We start from the raw sequence: 20,546 nt of genomic DNA on the forward strand, positions 1-20,546 counted from the left end.
CAAGTTACGGTCGGAATGTCAGTTTCAAAAGTTTTTTTTTAAAAATGGCGAGTGCTTACCAAGGCTTGCTGATGTTTGTAGATAAAATCTTCAGGGGAGGACGCCCATTTTGGAAGGATCACGTTGTCGACAGGTTCTCCAGTCTGAAGATATCCCAGATGAAACTCTGTAGAAAAAAAAAACCCAAGTCAAAATATAACAATATGCTCAATAATACATTTGATCCAATATACATAAATACCTGAGACCGTTTTTAAGATTTGAAATTAACTTGTTCATAAAAAGTGAGGGCTGTTACACATTTTACTATTTTCATAAATTCCTTACTGTTCATGTTTTCCAGGAATTCCGGCATGTAGAAGAACTCTGGGATAAGTTCCTTAACGTCATTAGGGTTTTCCATCAATGTGTCCCATAGAGACGGAATTGAATGGAACTGCCGATCGGCACAGTCAAACCTGAGACCAAGAAAAAAATAATAACAAAACTTTAGAAAACATTTTGGGGTGATTTTTGGGGGTACACGCTGTAACTTCAGTTGTATATTTAGCGAGGCAAATAGTTAGCAAAGTGATGACCTGATTAACTTTGACTCATAAAATTGTGAATAAAGTAATTTACTATTGGTCAGATCAAAAACATATCCTAATATTGTGTTTGAACCATAGAGTTATATATAAGAACTAGAGGGCGCACTGGCTTATATACGCGCCCCGGCATGCGCGCAGGCGGCCATTTTCTAAGTTGAACAAACAGCCATTGCTTAGCGTGTGTTTGTGCGGCCATTTTGTAAGTTGACAAACAGGATCGCGTCAGCGTTCAATAAACACAAACTCCAACGTGTACTTCATATTCAACGCGTGTGCAGAATGGTGCGCGTGTTTTCTCGCGGTTCCGTCGCGTATGTTCAAGAAGCATCACCAGTGCGTCCTCTTGTTCTTATATATAACTCTATGGTTTGAACAGTAACACCAGAGCTTGAGTTTGGTGCTCTTATCCGCTCGGCCACGACACCCTACAAACATTGCAAAGTGATAGGTAAACTTTCATGAAATCCTAGCAAAATTTCAAAAACACAGTAACAAAAAGTGCTTAACAACTTGCTTGCTGATAGATAATAGAAAAGTTAGATGGAAATGGTGTCAATTCTTTGCCTAAATGAACGTACTTGCCACTCTGGAGTTGTATATGAAGTGATGTGAACGGTTCGATGCGTACGAGATAATGCATCACACCAGCTGCGTTGGAGTAGTGGGTGCCGTAATGAAACTTGTCTATCGTCCCAGAAGGATCCTCAAAATTCTCATACCTTTAACACAATAAGACATTTGTTTCACATTGACATCCTCAATGACAGTAAATACAATTTGTAAAAGGAAAAATTTAAACAGTAGTTTACAACAGAATCAATATACATGTACATGTATCATGTTTACAATACCCCCTGCCAAAACATAGGATGCGAACTGCCTCTAGCTACCGGGCAACCTTGATAGTCTAGTTGGTTAGACACTGCTCTAGAATTGCATGGGTGGTGGGTTCGAAACCCACCTAAGTAACACGCCTGTGATATTTTTTCGCAGGACTCGTATCGGGAAAGTACTGAGTATACAGTGCTAACACATCGGTGTATGGGTAAAACAAAAAATAATAATAATAATATTCTTTATCCCCAATGCAAATTTAACATCTCTTATGTTTACAGTAAGTAAGGTGATAATTATTTTTCTGGAAAGGGCACACTTGACTGTAAACATAAACAGAGGAAGGAAATGATTTCATGTGACCCTTAAACACTTACTTGCCCTTGACCTCCTCTATGTTCTTGGGGTTAACGACCCCAATGGGTTTGGAGAGGTCGCGGTAAACCTTGGGGTCCTCCAGATCAAGCGTCTCTGAGTTGTAGTCGCACAGTATCCATGGAAACTGAAAATGAGCATATTATTTAAGAAGTAATAATAATAATTATAATAACAAAAACACTTATTTGGCACGAAAATCTGCCTAAAAAGAAGTACAGCATGCCAACAATAAATATACCAAAATATTTCAAGGAAAATGTTGCCTTGGATCGGACGAGTTGGTTTTTGAAAAGTGTTTGATAACGTGTGTTATGAAATGCATATGGTTAGACAGATGTTTTAAAAGTATAATATAATGCTCCACACAAGTATCATTAAAAGTTGCATGGTTTTCCTTTTACGTTGCGAACTACATGGTCGGCAATTTCATGGAGTCAAAATTTTGACTCCACAAAATGGTCAACCAAGCAATTTGGAGGCATGTTTGTGTGGATCATTTTATTCTACTTTTAAACTATTTATCTAACCATTGGCATTTCATAAAAAAACGGTTTCAAACACTTTTCAAAGACCAACTCGACCGATCCAAGGCAACGTGTTCCTTTAAAACAACTGGAATCATAAACAGGAACCCCCAAACTAAACTTTAAAAAAAACAATGAAACTAAAAGAATAAAACAATAATAGTGGCTTCTTACTAAGTCCACATGACATGACACTCAGTGACACTCCAGACGCTTTAACATTCAGTATTTTCCTGCAAGGTATATGGGTACTACATTTGAATTATGAGACCTCCTTTTACACAGCACCATGTGCCATATGCTGCCAGTCAAACTAAAACACCAGCCGTCAATTTCACAAAACTCTTCCTAGTTCAAGACTAATCTTAGGACTTCACTGTAGCATGCAGACCTTAAAGGGTGGCTGCAGTGTTTTTTTTATTCATTTAAACGATTAAACATGACTTTTTAAACCTGAAATATTATTTAATTATTTTTTACTAAATGCGCAAGTATTTCAAAAATTGTTTTCAAGAGATTAGGGGAACCCATCCCGCCCCTAAAAGAGAGCCCTCATTGCATAAACGTGACGTCATGTTGGTAACCCGAGCCGCTGGGCCCCCTGGCTGTGTGCATATAGAGACGTGTGCACTGTGTGGCCTGGTACCTAGGCGACGATAATGTTTGAATTCCCGACGTGACGTCAATGGTAGCGGGGCGGTAACAATCCACAAAAGGGGGGGGCATGACTTATTTGCTAATTACGCAAGTCAGATATGTCGGGAATAAACAAAACACATTTTATTGATGTTCAATACATATATCAGAAATAAATGACAGCAAAATGAATATTTGTATTCACTGCAGCATCCCTTTAAGATTAATCCTAAGTTAGGACAAGTTACTCGTCGTAACTCGAGATAAGACGAGTCCTAACTCTTTGTGAAATCCACCCCAGGGCGAACCCCTTCTTTTTTCGATACTGGGTTCTTTTGCACGTTAGAAAACACACAGGACCAATGGCTTTATTTCCCATCTGAAGGACGAAAATAAAACTATGCTTACCACTGGGTACTGGCTGAGATCGTTGTAGGTGCGTCCAGCGATGGTATTGAGCTGCATCAAGTAGTCAAAGTTGGAGATCTCTCGATTGACCCACTTACTGGTCAGTGTGGAGGCCTTGAGGAGGTCAGCTGGGGACTTGGCCCCGGTGTAGTAAAGGTTTGGAGGCTTCAGGTTAAGGATACGGCTATAGGTCTTGTTTCTGGTCTGTTTAAAACAACAAAAGGTGTCGGTTAATGTTGGTTCAACTTGAAAGGTTCCACAAGGGGGACAGTCCAAAACTCCCTGTTTCGCTAAGCAGCACTTTTCATATAACCAAGTGTTCTAACGGTAATGTTTTGATCTGTTTAGAAAAGGCTTTAACAGACCTATCCATTAAGCATTATGAAGTTGGGCGCGGCTTGAGTCTTGTGTCGAAGAGACTGGTGCCACTCAAACTGATTTGATTCATGCAAATGGACTGAATGGAAGTCCAGGAACTACAATCCCGGCCATATCTCGTTAGGCCCCAGCACCACAGCCCCCGTGCCCCCTATCAAGTTGGCTCTCCTTGCGCGGTCTGCGCTACCATCAACATGACCTAGGCCCAATTTCATGGCTCTGCTTACCGTAAGCACAGAATCGGTGCTTACGGAAGCAGGGAATTCTGTGCTTACGGCAAGCATATTTCACGGGTTAGCGTGCTTATTTCACGTTACTAGGCATTCTACGCTTACAAGGCTAGCGCAGAAATTTGGGCGCTTGCACGTAAGCGGGGAATCGCGATCGTAAGCGCAGAATTCGGCGGTAAGCAGAGCCATGAAATTGGGCCCAGGGCACGGGGGAGAGAATGTTTATTGTCACGTTGTGAATGGGTGGCCCAAGCATTTTGGTGGGGATTGTAGCCCCCATCTGTACCTTTTTATCTTTGAAGTTGATGAAGTAGTTGGTTTGGTTGATGAAAAAGATCTCGATGGCACTACGTCGGAGATTGTAACGGCGAAGATGGACTTCCCTCAGATGGGACAGGGACCACTTGAAGTCTTGGCCGCTACCTGAACAATCGGGCAAAAAAAACAAAAAAACATTAGTGTATGGATAGTACAATGTAGGCCTGGGCGACTAGTGCGACTAGTGTCGTAGTCGCGACTATTGATTGCTTAGTCGAGTCGCGACTACTGTTTTTCAACTACTCGGTTAATCGTGCCGCAACGACTACTACATCAATAGTCGTGACTACTCCCTGCTTGGTCAACCAATTGTGTCACTCACGACTTTTCACAACAACACAATTTACATGCGAAACACAATTAGACATCAGTGAAACATTCTTCAATCCTTTCACGCGAATTTTACTACTGCGCCTGCAATTTGCCACAATGCATCTTAAAATTGGCATTTTCACAAGCTATTTTCTACAACATACTAAATCCACAGGTTGCAATCAAATCACCATAGTCCAGTGGTCAAACTGCAGGGCTTGCAATCACAATCAGCTAACTGCTGATTTCACAATGACTAGAATAAATAATTGATGTCTTGCTATGAATCACAATTTGTTGATTTGTGCAACTCACAATCGTAGATGTTAAACCAATGTTTGTATAACAGGCATGATATTTGGTCTTTGGAAAAAAGTAGGAATATTTGTTTGAGTACAGGGTCTTACCTACATGTTATACAAATATTGACTGCTTCGAGTGCTATGGTTAAAACTATGACTCCCGAGGTGATCTACGGAGCGTTCTATTTTCCCGAGGCGAAGCCGAGGGAAAATAGAACGCTCCGGGGATCACCGAGGGAGTCATAGTTTTTAACCATTGCACGAGTAAAAGCAGTCAATATTTGTTTTATAACACCCCAAACATTTCTAAAACCTGTATTATTATTATTAAGTTACAGACCTGAATGCTACAATCCACGGACGACGCGAACACAGATTGCAAACACTTTTACCTACTGTGTTGCATGTAGTGTCGGACAATCCGAAATGGTTACAGACTATTAATTTATCATCCTCGTACACGCAACGGACGTCTGGGTACTGCACGCCGTGTGCTAGTCTGTCGGACTAGCGCACGGCGCCATGTGCTAGTCTTCGGACTAGCGCATGGCAAACCGACGCTCTATCACACGGCCGCCGTCTAGCAAAACTAAGACATGTCATGTGACGCGCTCTAAACCAATGAGCAGGCACAATACTTGCAAGGGGTGTTATAAACATGTATACATGGAGTATGCTCTAATCAAAGAGCTATATATATTGACTAGAGTGCTAACTTTCTCTGCGTTTTGAAGCCACCCTGGGCGCATACATGTTTGATGTGGTGCGTGACTACGGAACGATTTTAATTTTAAGAGAACACACATTGCCGCAATTTTTTTACATACGGCGTGTGCGCTTACGTACGTGACTGCCCATTGCAAACAACGTCCCCGCGCTGCCTAATTATTGTTTGTGCTAAATGACGTACTAAAAAAAAGTGTACGCACCTCAAGACGCTCACAGTTTGTACGCTCATCAGCATATTGTGAGTTCACATCTGCTGCATTTTTTGGTTTGATGACACATAAACATGGATGCGCCCACATGGAATAAAACCTTAGTGCGTGTATAATGGGGTGTTAGAGCTCTAGTCAATATGTAAAGCTCTCTTATAAAACATTTCAGGCTATTTAATCTTAAGTTTCCAGAATTTTCCAGGGACAAACAAGTTTGGAAAACGGACTAAAGCAGGAAGAATATCATCCTCATAATACCCTAAGGCCGTGTCCGAAACGACGACTTCGAGTACAGCTACATGTATGGCTCAATCGCACGCATCTGCCTATTCTTTAACAATGGCAGACGCGCTGATCTAGCCATAGCTGTAGTCAAAGTCGCCATTTCGAACACAGCCTTACCTTCCTCCTTCTCTGGGCTACTGTCGTAGAAGTACACATGAGTCGTTGTGACCTCCAGCTTCCCTGGTATGACATCCACCAGAGTGATAAGATTACACTCTTCAGATACCACCGTCTTCTCCTTGACTGTACCGCCCTGCTCAGTCTCAGTGCTGTGTGAACAATAAAAATACCAGTCATAAATAGCCCAAACAGTTTCGCTTATTCCTAATGGTGGAGAGCATGTCACCTGGGGATGTTTAAACGGTTGATAAAGACACAGCTGAAGCTGTTTAAGACCAGCTGGCTTCGCGTGTTGGGCGCGCAAGCTAATGTATGGCAATTTAAATTACGCGGAACGCAATTCATAGCTATTAGTAACAGCGCGTAGAATGTGTGTACACACCGACCGACGTGCACAAAACATTTTTACAAACGTTTTTGAAAGTTTGCAAAAGAAAGCGTTGTGTCACAACGTTCATTATTGAGAAACAATTTCCGTATTTAACATAAGGGCATATATGAATGGGAATAAAAGAGTAGTGACTCGTTCTTAAACGGCCATTCAAAACCTTGCAGGATTGTGGCTGTGTGATAAAGACCCTCGCCTTTATCACATGGCCATGACCCTGCAAGTTTTAAACAGCCCTTTAAGAACCATAACCTACTCTTTTATTCCCTTATTTAAACGCAAAGTATACCTTTGGTTTCTGGGACTGTTCGATTCACACCCGTTTCAGAAAGCTCGCCAGAGTCGGGCAGAACCAAAAAGATTAGGAGCAACTCTAGTTCGACCAAAATAAAATTTGGTTTCAGACAGGCGAACTTAAAATAACATTAACATTGGCTCGGCTCATGTCAAGATCGACGTCTAAAACCAAGGCGCTCCAGAGTCGATCTTTCGACTTCTAGCACATGCAGTTGCTCCTAACTGTTGAAGGGCGTCAAACTTTTCATGTACTTAATTCAGAATTTGGTTCGGCGCGACTCTGGAGCGCCTATATAAATGTAGATACAATAAATGTAAAAACTCATTTTCGAAAGGTGATCGAGTTTTTAAGACTACTTACTCAGTGGATCAAGGGGATAAAAGGGTATCAACGAGGTCTTAAAAGGCCGTTTAAAAACCGGCAGGGTCGTGGCCGTGTGATAAAGGCGAGGGCCTTTACCGCACGGCTACGACCCTGCAAGGTTTTTAAACGGCCATGTAAGAACGAGTCACTACTCTTTTATTCCCATTCATAAATGCCATTTTGGTAAAAAGGCATAATAAAGTAGGAAACTCTGTAAAAACTTGTTTTCCAACGTCTAAGCTGTACGTGTGGTGCATGTTTATGAGACAGTTTTGGAATATGCATTCGTGCGCGTAGTAATGCATTCTCAGATCCATGGCCTAATGGCGCGGCAAGATCAATCACCCTGGGGAACAAGGTTGTGCGCTAACCCGCACAAATGCTATCTGAAAACAACCGGTTATAAACAGCTCCAGCTGGTCATTATCAACTGTTTAAACATTCCCACATGACACGCTCTCCACCAACAGAAATAGCGAAACTGTCTAGAGTATTTATGAATAATTTTTCAAACATTTTTGGGTACAATTTGTGGGCCCAAGATAACATATCCAAGTCTAGTAACCAACCCCTCTGACATGTCCGATATGATGTTCCATTCTTCATCTCCTAGTCTGTCATCCTGTAGCTCCATGTCACTGACCCGAGCCTCCTTCACCAACTCTAGTGTGATGACTTCTGCCGCCTCAAAAATGGGTCCTGCGATAACAAAAAGACAACTAGAGAACATTAACACATGGAAATCTCAGAACATGAAAACTTGGAAGACATAAACAAATGAAAATGTGCACAACCACAACCATGTGTTAATTTTATGATAAATAACAGATAAATAACGAATAACTCTTTACAGATCTTGTATTTGACAAAATCCAGATTTTGCAATTGACAATGATTTTTAAGTGATATATAAATAAGACTGAGATGACAGCTACATCAGTGGCTTTCAAACCGTTGTCCATAAAGGGTGCGTTCGTTTAGCTTCCCTGGGTCGACCCCGGTCTACACCGGTACGTTCGAATAGCTTTGACGGGGCTCACCCGGGTGAGCCCCCAGTGCCCTGCTTATGGAGTGGGTCACTTGGGGGTGACCTGAGGTGCATGCCGTCACCACAAGAGGGCGAGTGTGATCGTTCGATTAGCTCTTGTCAGGGGCTCACCCGAGTGAGCACCGCGGGGTTGACCCAAGGAAGCTAAACCACTGGTATATAGGAGTCCCTTATTTGAATAATAATAATACCAAAATATTTATACAGCGCCTTATGGGAGGGCCTCAAGGCGCTTCAGAGGGAAAAGAGTAGTAAAAACTTAAGTAAACAGCAAAAGTTAAGGCAAACTACAAGAGACACTAACAGGACCAACTCAGAACCTAAAATTTCAAGTACTTCAAAGACACTGGACACTATTGGTAATTGTCAAAGACCAGTCTTCTCACTTGGTGTATCTCAACATATGCATAAAATAACAAATCTGTGAAAATTTGAGCTCAATTGGTTGCGAGATAATAAAGAAAGAAAAGACACCCTTGTCAAACGAAGTTGTGTGCTTTTAGATGGTTGATTTAAATACCTCAAATTCTAAATCTGAGGTCTCAAAATCAAATTCATGGAAATATATTTCTTTCTCAAAACTACATCACTTCAAAGGGAGCTGTTTCTCACAATGTTTTACACCATTAACCTCTCCCTATAACTCGTCACCTAGTAAGGTTTTATGCTAATAGTTACTTTGAGTAATTACCAATAGTGTCCACTACCTTTGTACAAGTTGGAAAAAACAAATCAGCCAAGACTCAATCAGCTACAACATACAACAGTGAAAAGATGAAAACGGATGGTTGAGGGGAGATTCTTTGCTTATGGTAAGCAGAGCCATGATGAAATAGACCGATCCATTAAGCTCCGCCCCATTGCGTATTGACCAATCACAACGCAACGAAGGTCCAACAGTAAGGTCCGACATGCGTGCGCGTATCTTGGCGCGTGCGGCAGAGTTGTGCAGAAAGGCATTGGAGAGCCCCATGTGTTCTTGCTCACGCATGCGTCGTGGGCGGAGCCTACTGGATCGGTCTATTGGGCCTGGCTTTAGGACCTACCCGTGTTGTCTCTCAGTTGGCTAGCTTCCAAGTGTGGATCAAACATGAAATTCTGAGTTAACTTCAACCGCATCCGGGAGAAATTCTCTTGTGACGACAACTTCCAGTAGAGATTCTCATCAGTCCTGAAAGCAAAAAATAATTTCCCCGGATCACATTACCAGAAAGCTCCATTAAAGGATTTGGGTACTTTTTCAAAATGTCCATTGATTTACAGGGTTTGAAGATAATGATAGTGGAAAGCTTCCCTTCAAATATTACTTACTGATGTGCTGTAGTTTTTGAGAAATTAGTAAAACAATGTCATGAAAATACGTTATATATGCTTAAAATAATTTTCGTCTCATGAGACGAAAACTATTTCCATGACATTGTTTTACTCATTTCTCAAAAACTACAGCACCTCAGCACGTAATAAGCCGCTTCGGAATGTCAGTGGCGCATGTCTGTTACTGCTGACGACGGACTTTGTCTATCTCCCATAACCTAGCGGGTATTACCATACCAGCGGGTAATGTCAAAAGGTCACTGGAGATAGACAACGTCTGTTGTCAGCAGTAACAGACATGCGCAGCTGGAACTCTGAAGTGGCTTATATTTTCAGGGAAGCTTTCTACTATCATTATCTTCAAATTGTGTAAGTTTAGTGTAAATCTGTGGACATTGTGTTTTTTGTTCTACAAAAAGTACATACACCCTTTAAGGTTTGTGCATGATCCAATTAAGCCCACTGTTTGGTAAAGGAGAATGGAAATAACAGGTGTGAGTTGCAAGAGGAAAATGATGCCTATTATTGTCTCTTTGTTTAATGGAACTTTCCCTTGATGAGTTTTAGGCCGGAAATCCAGTATTATTCCATCTACATTGTGCATAATCCATGTAAATCACTCCATGTTCAAAATATTACTCAATCAGAAACCTCATTTCAGTTACTGGCAGTGGTTGCTGAATGCGCCGTAGCACCTTGTAAACCCTTATAAGGTGCTACATAATAGACCGAATTGAATAAGGTGAATAACCCCTTTTTGCTATGAAAAGTCGCCATCTTGTAGGTCAAACCGTATGTGCGTCCAAACGCGATATAATATTATTACATGTACCTCTCTGCCCAAGCTCCCCTCTCCCCAGTCAAGAAGCGCTTACTGGCCCTCCACTGCCTCAACGTTGACTGATGCTGATTGTACATCTTATTCAATATCCCTCCGTGTCTAAAAAGCTCACTCTTGCGTAGCGAGTAAAAAGGCTCGATGATCTTGGCCTAGATAGACATGGAGAGAGAACAAAAGTGAGAAAAACCTTTTGGAGGTAAAAATATAATAATAATAATCACGTTTTTATATAGCGCCTTAAACACCTGAAGGGTAGCGCTTCCAACATTAGTACCACTTGTCACTGGGCCATTTAATTCATTCCTTAAACCATCTCAGCTTTCTTGGGAGTGTACATCCTTTGCAACAAATATGTAGAGCACTATCAAAACTAAATCAATCACAAGAACCATCTCTGCCCAAACACGTACCTTAATAATAACAAGTTCTTATATAGCGCATTTCACAATAAACCGTATCAATGCGCTTTACATTAGTCCCCTGGTCATTGAGCCAATAAACATCACTTTAATCTTTCTCAGCTCCCTCTAGGGAGTATACAGCCCCGAGCTGCCGTGGCGCTCCAAAAGCTTTTCATTCACAATATCAACCTCTACCCTCGCAGGTACCCATTTATACCCCTGGGTGAAGAGAAGCAATTATAGTAAAGTATCTTGCTCAAGGACACAAGTGTCACGACCGGGATTCGAACCCTACATGTAATTATCCCTGGGTAGAGAGAAGCAATTATAGTTAAGTGTCTTGCTCAGGGACATAAGTGTCATGACTGGGACTTGAACCCACAATCTGCTGATCAGAAGCACCAGGGCCCACTTCAAAGCGCTGCTTAACAGTAAGCAAATTTCCGTGCTTACTGTAGCAGAAAAATTTGCTACGGTGCAGGCGTATTTCACAGGTTAGCAGAAAAATTAGTTGCCCATATAGCGCGTTCACCATGGATTTGCAGTGTGACATCATTTATTTTTGTGCAGTAAGCACCAGAAGGTTAGCACGCCTTTTCGTGTGCTAACGGTTAGCAGCGATGTGAAATGGAAATCGCGCAGTAAGCACAAAAACGGCCGCTAAGCAGCACTATGACATTGAGCCCAGAGCTGGAGTTCGTTGCTCAGCCGTGACACCCTACTTAGACACGGAGAGAGAACAATGTAAAGGAAACACTTTGGAGGTACAACCGAGTGCTTCTGTCCAACCTCCTTAATGAAGTGAAGTTCCTGTCCAAATAAGTTAGGTCTGGGGAAAAACAGCCACGTTAAGCACTATTACTGTGGTTAGTAATTGGATGGGAGACACTTCCATGCATTGTCCTGGTTGGCAGCTTGTCAGGGACATAATGGCTGAGTTCAGGCAGTCTGTTCTGGGCCCGAGTGCCCTGTTCAGACGCCCGACTGATGAGAACACGACCTGAGAACAATACACTCGGAACAGGATCACACACCACCTTTCAGCAGGGATCAGTCGAGAACAACATGTACAAATGGCACTACATAATCATCTTTCGGGTGGAAGATACATGAACAGCAACCCTACGTGTTCTTGAGCATCCAAGAACACACCGTCCAAACTTGATCCATAGAGCTCCTTAACATCGAGCCGCCACCTTTCGGATGCAACGTAAAATTGTAGGCATTGTGTAATGCACAGGAAAGACTACATGTAAGAGAAGAGGGTCGGCTCAGGCCTTTATTGCACGACCACGACCCTGCTGGTTTTAAACGGCCGTCTAAGAGCTTGACGCCTACTCTTTTATTCCCGTATTCTGACCTGAAACTTGAGTTTGCCTTCCCCTCGTTCTCGTTCCCGGCGATGGATGTCGGTGTTCATCTGATCAAAGCACTTTCTCCACAGCTTTCCCATCTTAGCTGAGACTCCTGAGAAGTTTACAGTCACATACTCCTCCATGAACGGCTTGACCTGAGGTTAATAATGATAGTCGCATATTAATAATACTCGCATCCCTTTAAGGTGATCCCCTGGCTGCAACTTACCAGGTTGTATCATAATTTGGGAGTGATCCCTGGCTACACGGCAGTTAACGGTTGTATGGCTTCTGACTGGCACCCCCGAACAAAGATATTGACAAAATAGGGACACCGCCAATATAGGGCTAGATAGCTCAGTTGGTAGAGCGCCGGCACCTTAATCTTTGGTTGGAGTCCCACTTTAGTAAACTTTCTTTATTCAACCCCAAACTGTTGAAGAGGGCACCACAGCAAAAGCATGGGGCACCACGGCAATTGCTGTGGGTGTCGTGGGTTATTTCAGTATGCGACCATGCATATATACCTGTTTGTCAATGTATATTCTCCACTCCTCGGAGAGACAGTACGTCTGAAAGTCTTCAAAGAATGTGGGACTGGTGTCAGTCGTCGGCAGATGCGGCAGGAAGTTGGGCATCCGGAGCTGGTTGTGGTAGATCTCGATCATCGCTCGCGTTAGCGGTATCAAGTATGCGTAGGTCTCACGCTCTCGAGCTTCAAACAAAAGACAAAAATTATTTAAGTTTTGCATCTTTGTAGTACATTGTAGGGTGTCATGGCTGAGTGATTAAGAGCATCAAATTCATGTTCTGGGCCCAATTTCATAGAGCTGCTTAAGCACAAAATTTTCTTAAGCAAAAAATTAATTGCTTAGTAAAATCAGGTTACCGGCCAACACTCCACTCAATTGTTATGCTAAGTAAACAACCGCTAAATACTAGTCATAAGCAATGTATATGGCATGAAATTTTGGCCAGTAACATGTGTAAAATAAGCATGCTATTTTCGTGCTTAAGCAAATTTTTTGCTTAAGCAGCTCGATGAAATTGGCCCCCTGGTGGTTAACTTGATCTATAGCAGGTAGGGTTTTATAGTGTTTATGAAAAAACTGTTTCGATTGCCCAGGTTATATACTCCCCAGGGAGCTGAGAAAGATTAAAATGAATAGTCTTGGCACAGTGACCTGGGGTGGTTTTCCCAAAGAGTTAGGACTAGTCTTATCTCGAGTTAGGACCGGTTACTCGTCCTAACTTAGGACTATCCATGCAATTTGTATATCTCCTAGGAAGGACTAGTAGGGACTAGTCCTAACTGGGTCAAAAATTGGATCATGTAACTAGAACTTGTCGTTCTTAGTGGAATCAGCTCACCATTGAGTGACCTCATGAGAGCCGTGTCCAGGGAACCAAGGAGGAAGCAAGCTTCACTAGGAGTGGGAATCGGTCTAGTCTGCAGAAGATGATGAAGCCTGGCTGCCGCTGTTGCACACACCTAGAACAAAACAAAATCATATGAAGAAACTATACATAATTATAACACACCTCTTGCTTTTTTCTGTATTCTGGTTGGCTGAAACACGGTCACGTGGGATGAACTAATATAGGCTAGTGATTGCACACGCATATTTTGCGGGAACAGTACCAGAGTAACAGTAGCGCCCTCTCTTGACTTGAACCGTGAACAAACTACAAAATTCCTTTTTCTGTTCTTATTTGACATTTTAAGACCGAGCTGTGTTATAAAACACATATTGACTGGCATAATTCGGTAACTAGTGTACGTCTATTCGCCCTTGGGCCTGTGAGTGACCAGAAGAGGGGCCTATTCATAGGTCGCTCTTCTGATAACTCAAAGTCCCTCGTGGGAATAGACGTATACTAGTTACCTCGTTGCCAGTCAATATGTGGATATACATGTAGTAAACATGCGGTCCCAACCATGTGCAAATCTCTTTAGTGGTAGTGTTGGCTCTGGAAGGAGCTGCAGCCAATGTTAAAAAAACAGTAGGATTAATCCTGTCTCGATTTATAAAGAGTAACTCGTCCAAACTTAGGATGGGTTCAATGCGTCTTAAGATCTATGGTTACTGACTAAACTCGCCCTAAGATCTAAGATTAATCCTAAGTTAGGAAGAGTTTGGTGAAATCGACGGCTGGTGTGGTCGTTTCAAACAGTATACTCAAGGAACTACTTGGAGATAACAGGTGTGAGTTGGTAAATATGAAAAGGATATGTTATTCTGGCCTCTTTCTTTAACGACCCGCTTGAACGATAATGTCAAGTCGTGAACTTTGCTGAATTTCACTTAAAATGTTTTCAATGAGTAAAGAAATCGAGTCATACGATTATAAATAGATTTCACTTGTGTAAAAAACATAATCATAATCCAGCACTTTTCTGAGAGATTTGTGAAAAGCCCCATTACATAATCACTCTCAAAACGTCATAAGTGGGAGCTCCAATTTGTAAAGCCGCTTTGTTGCATTGTGTAGGTATAACAAAGCAAACTCCCAGACAAGACGTCAGCGGCATTGTCCTTTGTCGCGTGCCTTCAACGGCAGAAGTGTTTTTAGTTTTTCAAAACCCTTAGGTTGGGGCCTGATTTTTTAATCGATAATTACGAAAAATTCAGAAGTGTTCACATATCAAAATTACATTAAAATGGTTTACAAGTGCGTTATAAACGAGTTAATACACCATTACCATTGAAAACATTCGGCTCAGGTAGCTGTATAATGACAGCCTGAAGAAACAATTTTTTATAGAAAATTTTTTTTTAGGGTAATTTCTCACTCAAATAACGATTGGCCTGAGGCCTTTTATAATGCATTTGAAAGCACACAAAGCTGTGCAACTAACTTTTTTTTTTCACTCATTATTCTCTTGCAACTTCGATGACCAATTGAGCCCAAACTTTCACAGGTTTGTTATTTTATGCGAATGTTGGGATACATCAAGTAAGAGTACTGGTCTTTAACAATTACCAAACGTTTCCAGTGCTTTCCGGTAATGGTAAAGTTTTTTATTCACTCTTTGTGTAATGGAGCTTTCCCATAATGTTACCTCAATATCATCGTATGCAGCGAAGCCCAGCATGATCCGCAAACCCAGCTGTGACATCTCAATCCATTCTTCTGTTGATTGTGTATCTTCCCACACTCCTAGGGCGTCGATGACATCAATAACGGCTTCAGCTAACTGTAAACACAAAAAGGAGAACAAATTACATGGGGATTTGACTGTTGGTCAGCCGCCGTTTGCAGGGCCCAATTTCATAAAGCACAAATGTATTTCACAATGATTTCTCAAGTTATGTAGCAGAAAATTGCTGGGTGGACATGCACGTTCACCACGGATTTGCATTGTTTTGTCACTCATGTGCTAACTGCGGATTAGCGAGCATTTACCCTTGCTTATGGTAAACAGCTTTATGAAAAAGAAAATTCTGCTAAGGGACAATTTGAAGCACAAAACGGCTGCCCGTTTCATGAACCTTGGCCCTTGTGCAAAGGAACAGATCGTCTGCTCAGAACTATAAGATAATTCAATTCTATTTCATATACGCAAATCAGTAAGGTCTGCAGTGACACCATGTTAAAATCTCTTTAAGAGTAAAGATGGTTCTGAGAAGGGCCGGCTTGTACTGCTTGACGTTTCCGTCAGTGTGCTCTATCCGTCTTCAGATATGTAATGATCAAAATGTCGAGCCCACACCGGCTGTTTTTAGAGCCAACCCTCCTACAAAAGAGATTTACACATGGTTGTACACGCAAGTTTTCTTTTTATTTAACAAGTGCCTGCGCTTTTGGCAAAACTCATACAAAATAAGAACAAAATAAGAGCCCACACCGGCTGTTTTTAGAGCCAACACTCCTACAAAAGAGATTTACACATGGTTGTACACGCAAGTTTTCTTTTTGTTTAACAAGTGCCTACGCTTTTGGCAAAACTCATACAAAAAAAGAACAATTCTGGGGCTGGGCACACATAAAATTAACAGTCAATAACCCCCAAAGCTTTACCTTGTCGCTCCAAGCATGGCTATTCCCTTGCTCATCTCCAAATAAGAAATCTTGAACGAGTTTCATCAGCCACAAGGCGTTCTCGGAATGCATGACTTGGTCACCTGACCCATCGCTCTTGATGTCATTGGCCAAGACCTCAAGGAGTTTTTCCAGCATGTGGCGTTTGATTTGGGTGGCCGGTCGGAGGAGGTTGTAGGTTTCCGACAGCTTGGTCAGGCTGACGAAGATCTGGCCACGTGCCTGCGGATTCACATAAACATTCATCTGATAAGAGGCAGATTAAATAATAACAAAAATACCAAAGTCTTATTATATAGCGCATGCATCTAACAACAAGGTTCTCAAGGCGCTTAGTATAAAACAAATTTCCAGAAAGATTATTGAAGTTATGAATTCTGAAATCCAGTTATGTAGCACCTTATAAAGGTTCACAAGGTGCTACGGTGCATTCAGCAGCTACTGCCAGGAACACCGGGGCATGCCCCTTCTCTTTGCAATACTGGGATCTTTTACTTTTACACAACGCACGGGACCAACGGCTTTACGCCTCATCCGAAGGACAAGGCAATATTGGTTGAGAGGCAATACTTGCTTAAGGACACAAGTGTCACGCCCACACCGGAAGGTTAGCATGCCTTTTCGTGTGCTTACGGTTAGCAGCGCCATGAAATACACATCGCACAGTAAGCAAAAAATCAGCTGCTAAGCAGCTCTATGAAAATGGGCCCAGGTCATAATAACCCTAACTTACAGCCCATGCTTCTTCATCCGATCCTTGGACCCCTCTCCACATAATCTGTACTACCACTTCCGTCAAGGTATCTGCAAGGGTCTCTTGAGTCCTCTCGTTAGCCTGCGACTCCTCCGGGCTCTCCCCGTCACCCTGTGTGTCGCCTCTAGGGGTCAAGCTGAGATGAGAAGGCCTGACATTTGTGCTGCTACCAGAGACAACGAGGTTGATTCCGCTTTCGGAACTATAGAGCGGAGATCTCAAGGTACCATCAGCATCAACTGCAGATGAGAGATAGTTGTTAAAAACAAAATTCTCCTCCCGGAGCTCTACCAACTGAGCTTTCTAGCCATATGTTGGCGGTTTCAATATTTTTTCAACATCTTTGTGCGGGGGTAGATATTGACCAAAATAGTAGGGCTAAAAAACTCAGTTGGTCGAGTGTCGACACGTTAATCTAGAGGTTGTAAGTTCGAGGTCCACTCTAGCCAAGTTTCTTTGTTCAACCCCAAATCATTTAACCAATTTAGTTTTCCTTGTGTTAAAAAAGACAACATCAAAAACAAAAGCAACGAAACTTAATCACTGCTGGTCAGATATGTGAAGAACTTTTTCACCTGGCTACAGACCTACAATGAGCAAGAGATTTTGTTTTCTGACTTACCGTCCAGTGTGTCTCTGCTCGCCCATTCACCAGCCGTTAATGAACTATCACTCTCGCCACCCAACTCCGAACAGCTACCCGCAAACTGACTGCTAGCCAAACGGTCAGTCGACTGACCGCAGTACATATCGCTGCTGACGAGACTCTCAGAGAACGAAATGGAATCGGTGTCCGTCTCGACGGCGAGATGACGCCGCATCGACTGCGGCGTATCGATGCTGTCGGCGATGCTGCTCATGTCATCAGCTTGTAAATCGCTGGTGTCCACGGCTTGCGGGTCTTCAACGTGGAGAAGTAGAAGACTATTCGCGGCATCCTTCAAGGTATCCCCATCCTCCGTGTCGTTCAGAGGATTGCTCGGATTCGTCGTCGGGGTGGACGGAACGCTTCTGGGCGTGTTGGCAAGACCGTTCATATCGAGACCAATGTCCGGGCCAGCAGTGGCGTCCTTCACGAATAACCTCGAGAGGGTGTCCTGCCAGCCGACGACCTTTCCCAGTTTGCCCTTGGATTCTTTCTCCGTGTAGAGAATGTGGAGGAGCTGTGTACACGCTTCTAGTTTGATGAGGGGTCCAGCACGATGGAGAAGCTGCATGACTGCTAGTAGTCCAGGATAGTTAATGTGACCCTCTGAACAGGAAGAGAACAAGAAAATACGTACATACATGTATGTGTATTGGTAAAACACAAATCCTTGATTCTCTTGAATGGTAAAGGCAATGGTTTGATAATTACAGATAATAGTAGTGGCTTCTTATATAGTGTGCATATCCGTCACTCAGTGACACTCACGGCACTTTCATATATACAGTACTTTTCTGCAAGGTATAATAAATAAATTATTATAAATTATTAACAAATAAATAAATCTTGTGTACAAGACCCTATTCCGAGGCGCAGAACAAAAAACAATACGTTTACAACAAAAAAGAAATGTAGAACATAATAAAAATTTATACAACGAATAATCTACTGTCTACTCTCAAGACATGTAGTGAGTTAAATAAATGAGTTTTCAGCAAGTTTTGAAACAATGGAAGAGAACTACAGCACCTGATGTTATTAGGTAAAGCGTTCCAAAGTTTAGGAGCACAGCACAAGCGGAAAAGGCACGATCGCCATATGATGAGGAAGTTCTAGGAATAGTTAAAAGGGACTTAGCAGAAGAATGAAGAGTGTGAGAGGGGGCATAAGGTATGTGGGACTAAGTTATGTGGGACTAGAACTATGAGATCTACTCCTTACATAGCACCATGTAATGGTTCACAAGGTACTGTGGCTCAATCAAACCAGGAATACTGGGCCAACCCCTGGAGTAACGTACATTTTTGAGAAAGAGGTAAATTCTCACTCAAGTAATAAAAGACTCAGCTGAAGCCTTTTATCAGGCATCTGAAAGCACAGAAAGTTATGCAACAATGGTGTTTTTTGCTTTCATTATTCTCTTGCAAATTCGACGACCAATTGAGCCAAAATTGTCAAAGATGTTATTTTTTCACGCATATGTTGGGTTACACCAAGTGAGAATACTGGTCTTTGACAATTACCAAACAAGTCCAGTGCCTTTAATTGCTTACCTGTGACCATCTCCACAAGGTTCTTAGCGATCGGCATCGTCACAGTCATCTCACCCATCAGGAGAGTCAACCCAGAGAAGCCGATGTCTAAGAGTCTCATCCGATGTTTACTCTTCTCATATACCTTGGTCGTCCGCAGCATCATGGACAACACCTTGAGGATAAACAAAACACAACACGAGTAAACAAATAATCGTTTGGGTACTTTTTGAAGCACACAAATTACAATGTTTACAGATTACATGTAAGTTTCAAATCCCAATTAATATTCTTTATCATCAATTCAAATTTTCATCTGCTAAATCGTTGCGGTACCCACTGCTAAAAAATAGGATTTCAAACTGCCCCTAACTAACGGGCAACACACCGATCCATTAGGCTCCGCCCACGGCGCACATGTGAGCAAGAACACGTGAGCTTCTCCAATGCCATTCTGTACAGTCTGCCGCGTGCAAGCATACGCGCATGCATGTCCGACCTTATAGTGTCAGACTTTTGGATGTGCAATGGGTTTTGATTGGTGCGGAGCTTAATAAATCAGTCTATTTCGGTGGTCTAGTTGATAAGACACTGCTCTAAGATTACAAAGGTCGTGGGTTCAAATCCACCCCCGAGTAATATGCCTGTGATTACATTTCACAGAGATCGGAAAAGTACCGAGTATACAGTGCTAACACATCATGTGTATGGGTAAAACCAAAATTAATATTCTTTATCCTTGATGCAAGTTTCCATCTATGAAATCCTACTTTAAAAAATATTGGTCTTTCGGCAACAAAAGTGACTTACCTTAAAAACACGAACTCTGAGTGCATCTGAGTATTGCTTGAGAGTTAGCAGGGAATATAGGAGGTCTCCGTGCCCTTCCTCGAAGAGCTGTAGGTACAGCTGGTCCTTGCCAGTACCCTCAAGTAGAGTCAGTAGTGTGTCAAGAACTTCTCCTATCTGTAATCAATCAAAGTTACAGAAGTACATAATGGTGCGGTAGATAATAATGATAATAATAATAACCTAGTGCTTTTCACGCCCGAGGGGTGTCTCAAAGCGCTTCCGGCATTATTACCCCTGGTCACTGGGCCTTGAATCATTCCTTAAAGACAGTGGACACTATTGGTAATTGTCAAAGACCAGTCCTCTCACTTGGTGTATCTCAACATAAACACAAAATAACCAACCTGTGAAAATTTGAGCTGAATCGGTCGTCAGAGTTGCGAGATAATAATGAAAGGAAAAAACACCCTTGTCACACGAAGTTGTGTGCTTTCGAATGCTTGATTTCGAGACCTCA

At 42.2% G+C, this 20,546-nt stretch overlaps 1 protein-coding gene across 1 annotated transcript in view; it reads right to left on the minus strand.

Moving 5' to 3' along the window:
• Positions 1–20,546, minus strand: part of LOC139939491 (neurobeachin-like protein 1) — a 65,769-nt gene that overhangs the window by 13,011 nt on the left and 32,212 nt on the right. The window contains exons 26-44 of the mRNA XM_071935451.1: positions 20,048–20,203; positions 19,259–19,412; positions 17,682–18,311; positions 17,039–17,298; positions 16,285–16,527; positions 15,326–15,460; positions 13,633–13,753; positions 12,789–12,976; positions 12,267–12,416; positions 10,497–10,654; positions 9,397–9,521; positions 7,872–8,001; positions 6,251–6,402; positions 4,265–4,401; positions 3,371–3,574; positions 1,802–1,926; positions 1,169–1,309; positions 328–458; positions 60–166 (exon numbers count right to left, since the gene is read on the minus strand). Of these exons, the coding sequence (XP_071791552.1) occupies positions 60–166; positions 328–458; positions 1,169–1,309; positions 1,802–1,926; positions 3,371–3,574; positions 4,265–4,401; positions 6,251–6,402; positions 7,872–8,001; positions 9,397–9,521; positions 10,497–10,654; positions 12,267–12,416; positions 12,789–12,976; positions 13,633–13,753; positions 15,326–15,460; positions 16,285–16,527; positions 17,039–17,298; positions 17,682–18,311; positions 19,259–19,412; positions 20,048–20,203 (3,447 nt within the window). The remainder of the gene's footprint in view (positions 1–59; positions 167–327; positions 459–1,168; positions 1,310–1,801; positions 1,927–3,370; positions 3,575–4,264; positions 4,402–6,250; positions 6,403–7,871; positions 8,002–9,396; positions 9,522–10,496; positions 10,655–12,266; positions 12,417–12,788; positions 12,977–13,632; positions 13,754–15,325; positions 15,461–16,284; positions 16,528–17,038; positions 17,299–17,681; positions 18,312–19,258; positions 19,413–20,047; positions 20,204–20,546) is intronic.

This window comes from Asterias amurensis, chromosome 7 (genome assembly GCF_032118995.1).
Source record: "Asterias amurensis chromosome 7, ASM3211899v1".
NCBI classification, from domain to species: domain Eukaryota; kingdom Metazoa; phylum Echinodermata; class Asteroidea; order Forcipulatida; family Asteriidae; genus Asterias; species Asterias amurensis.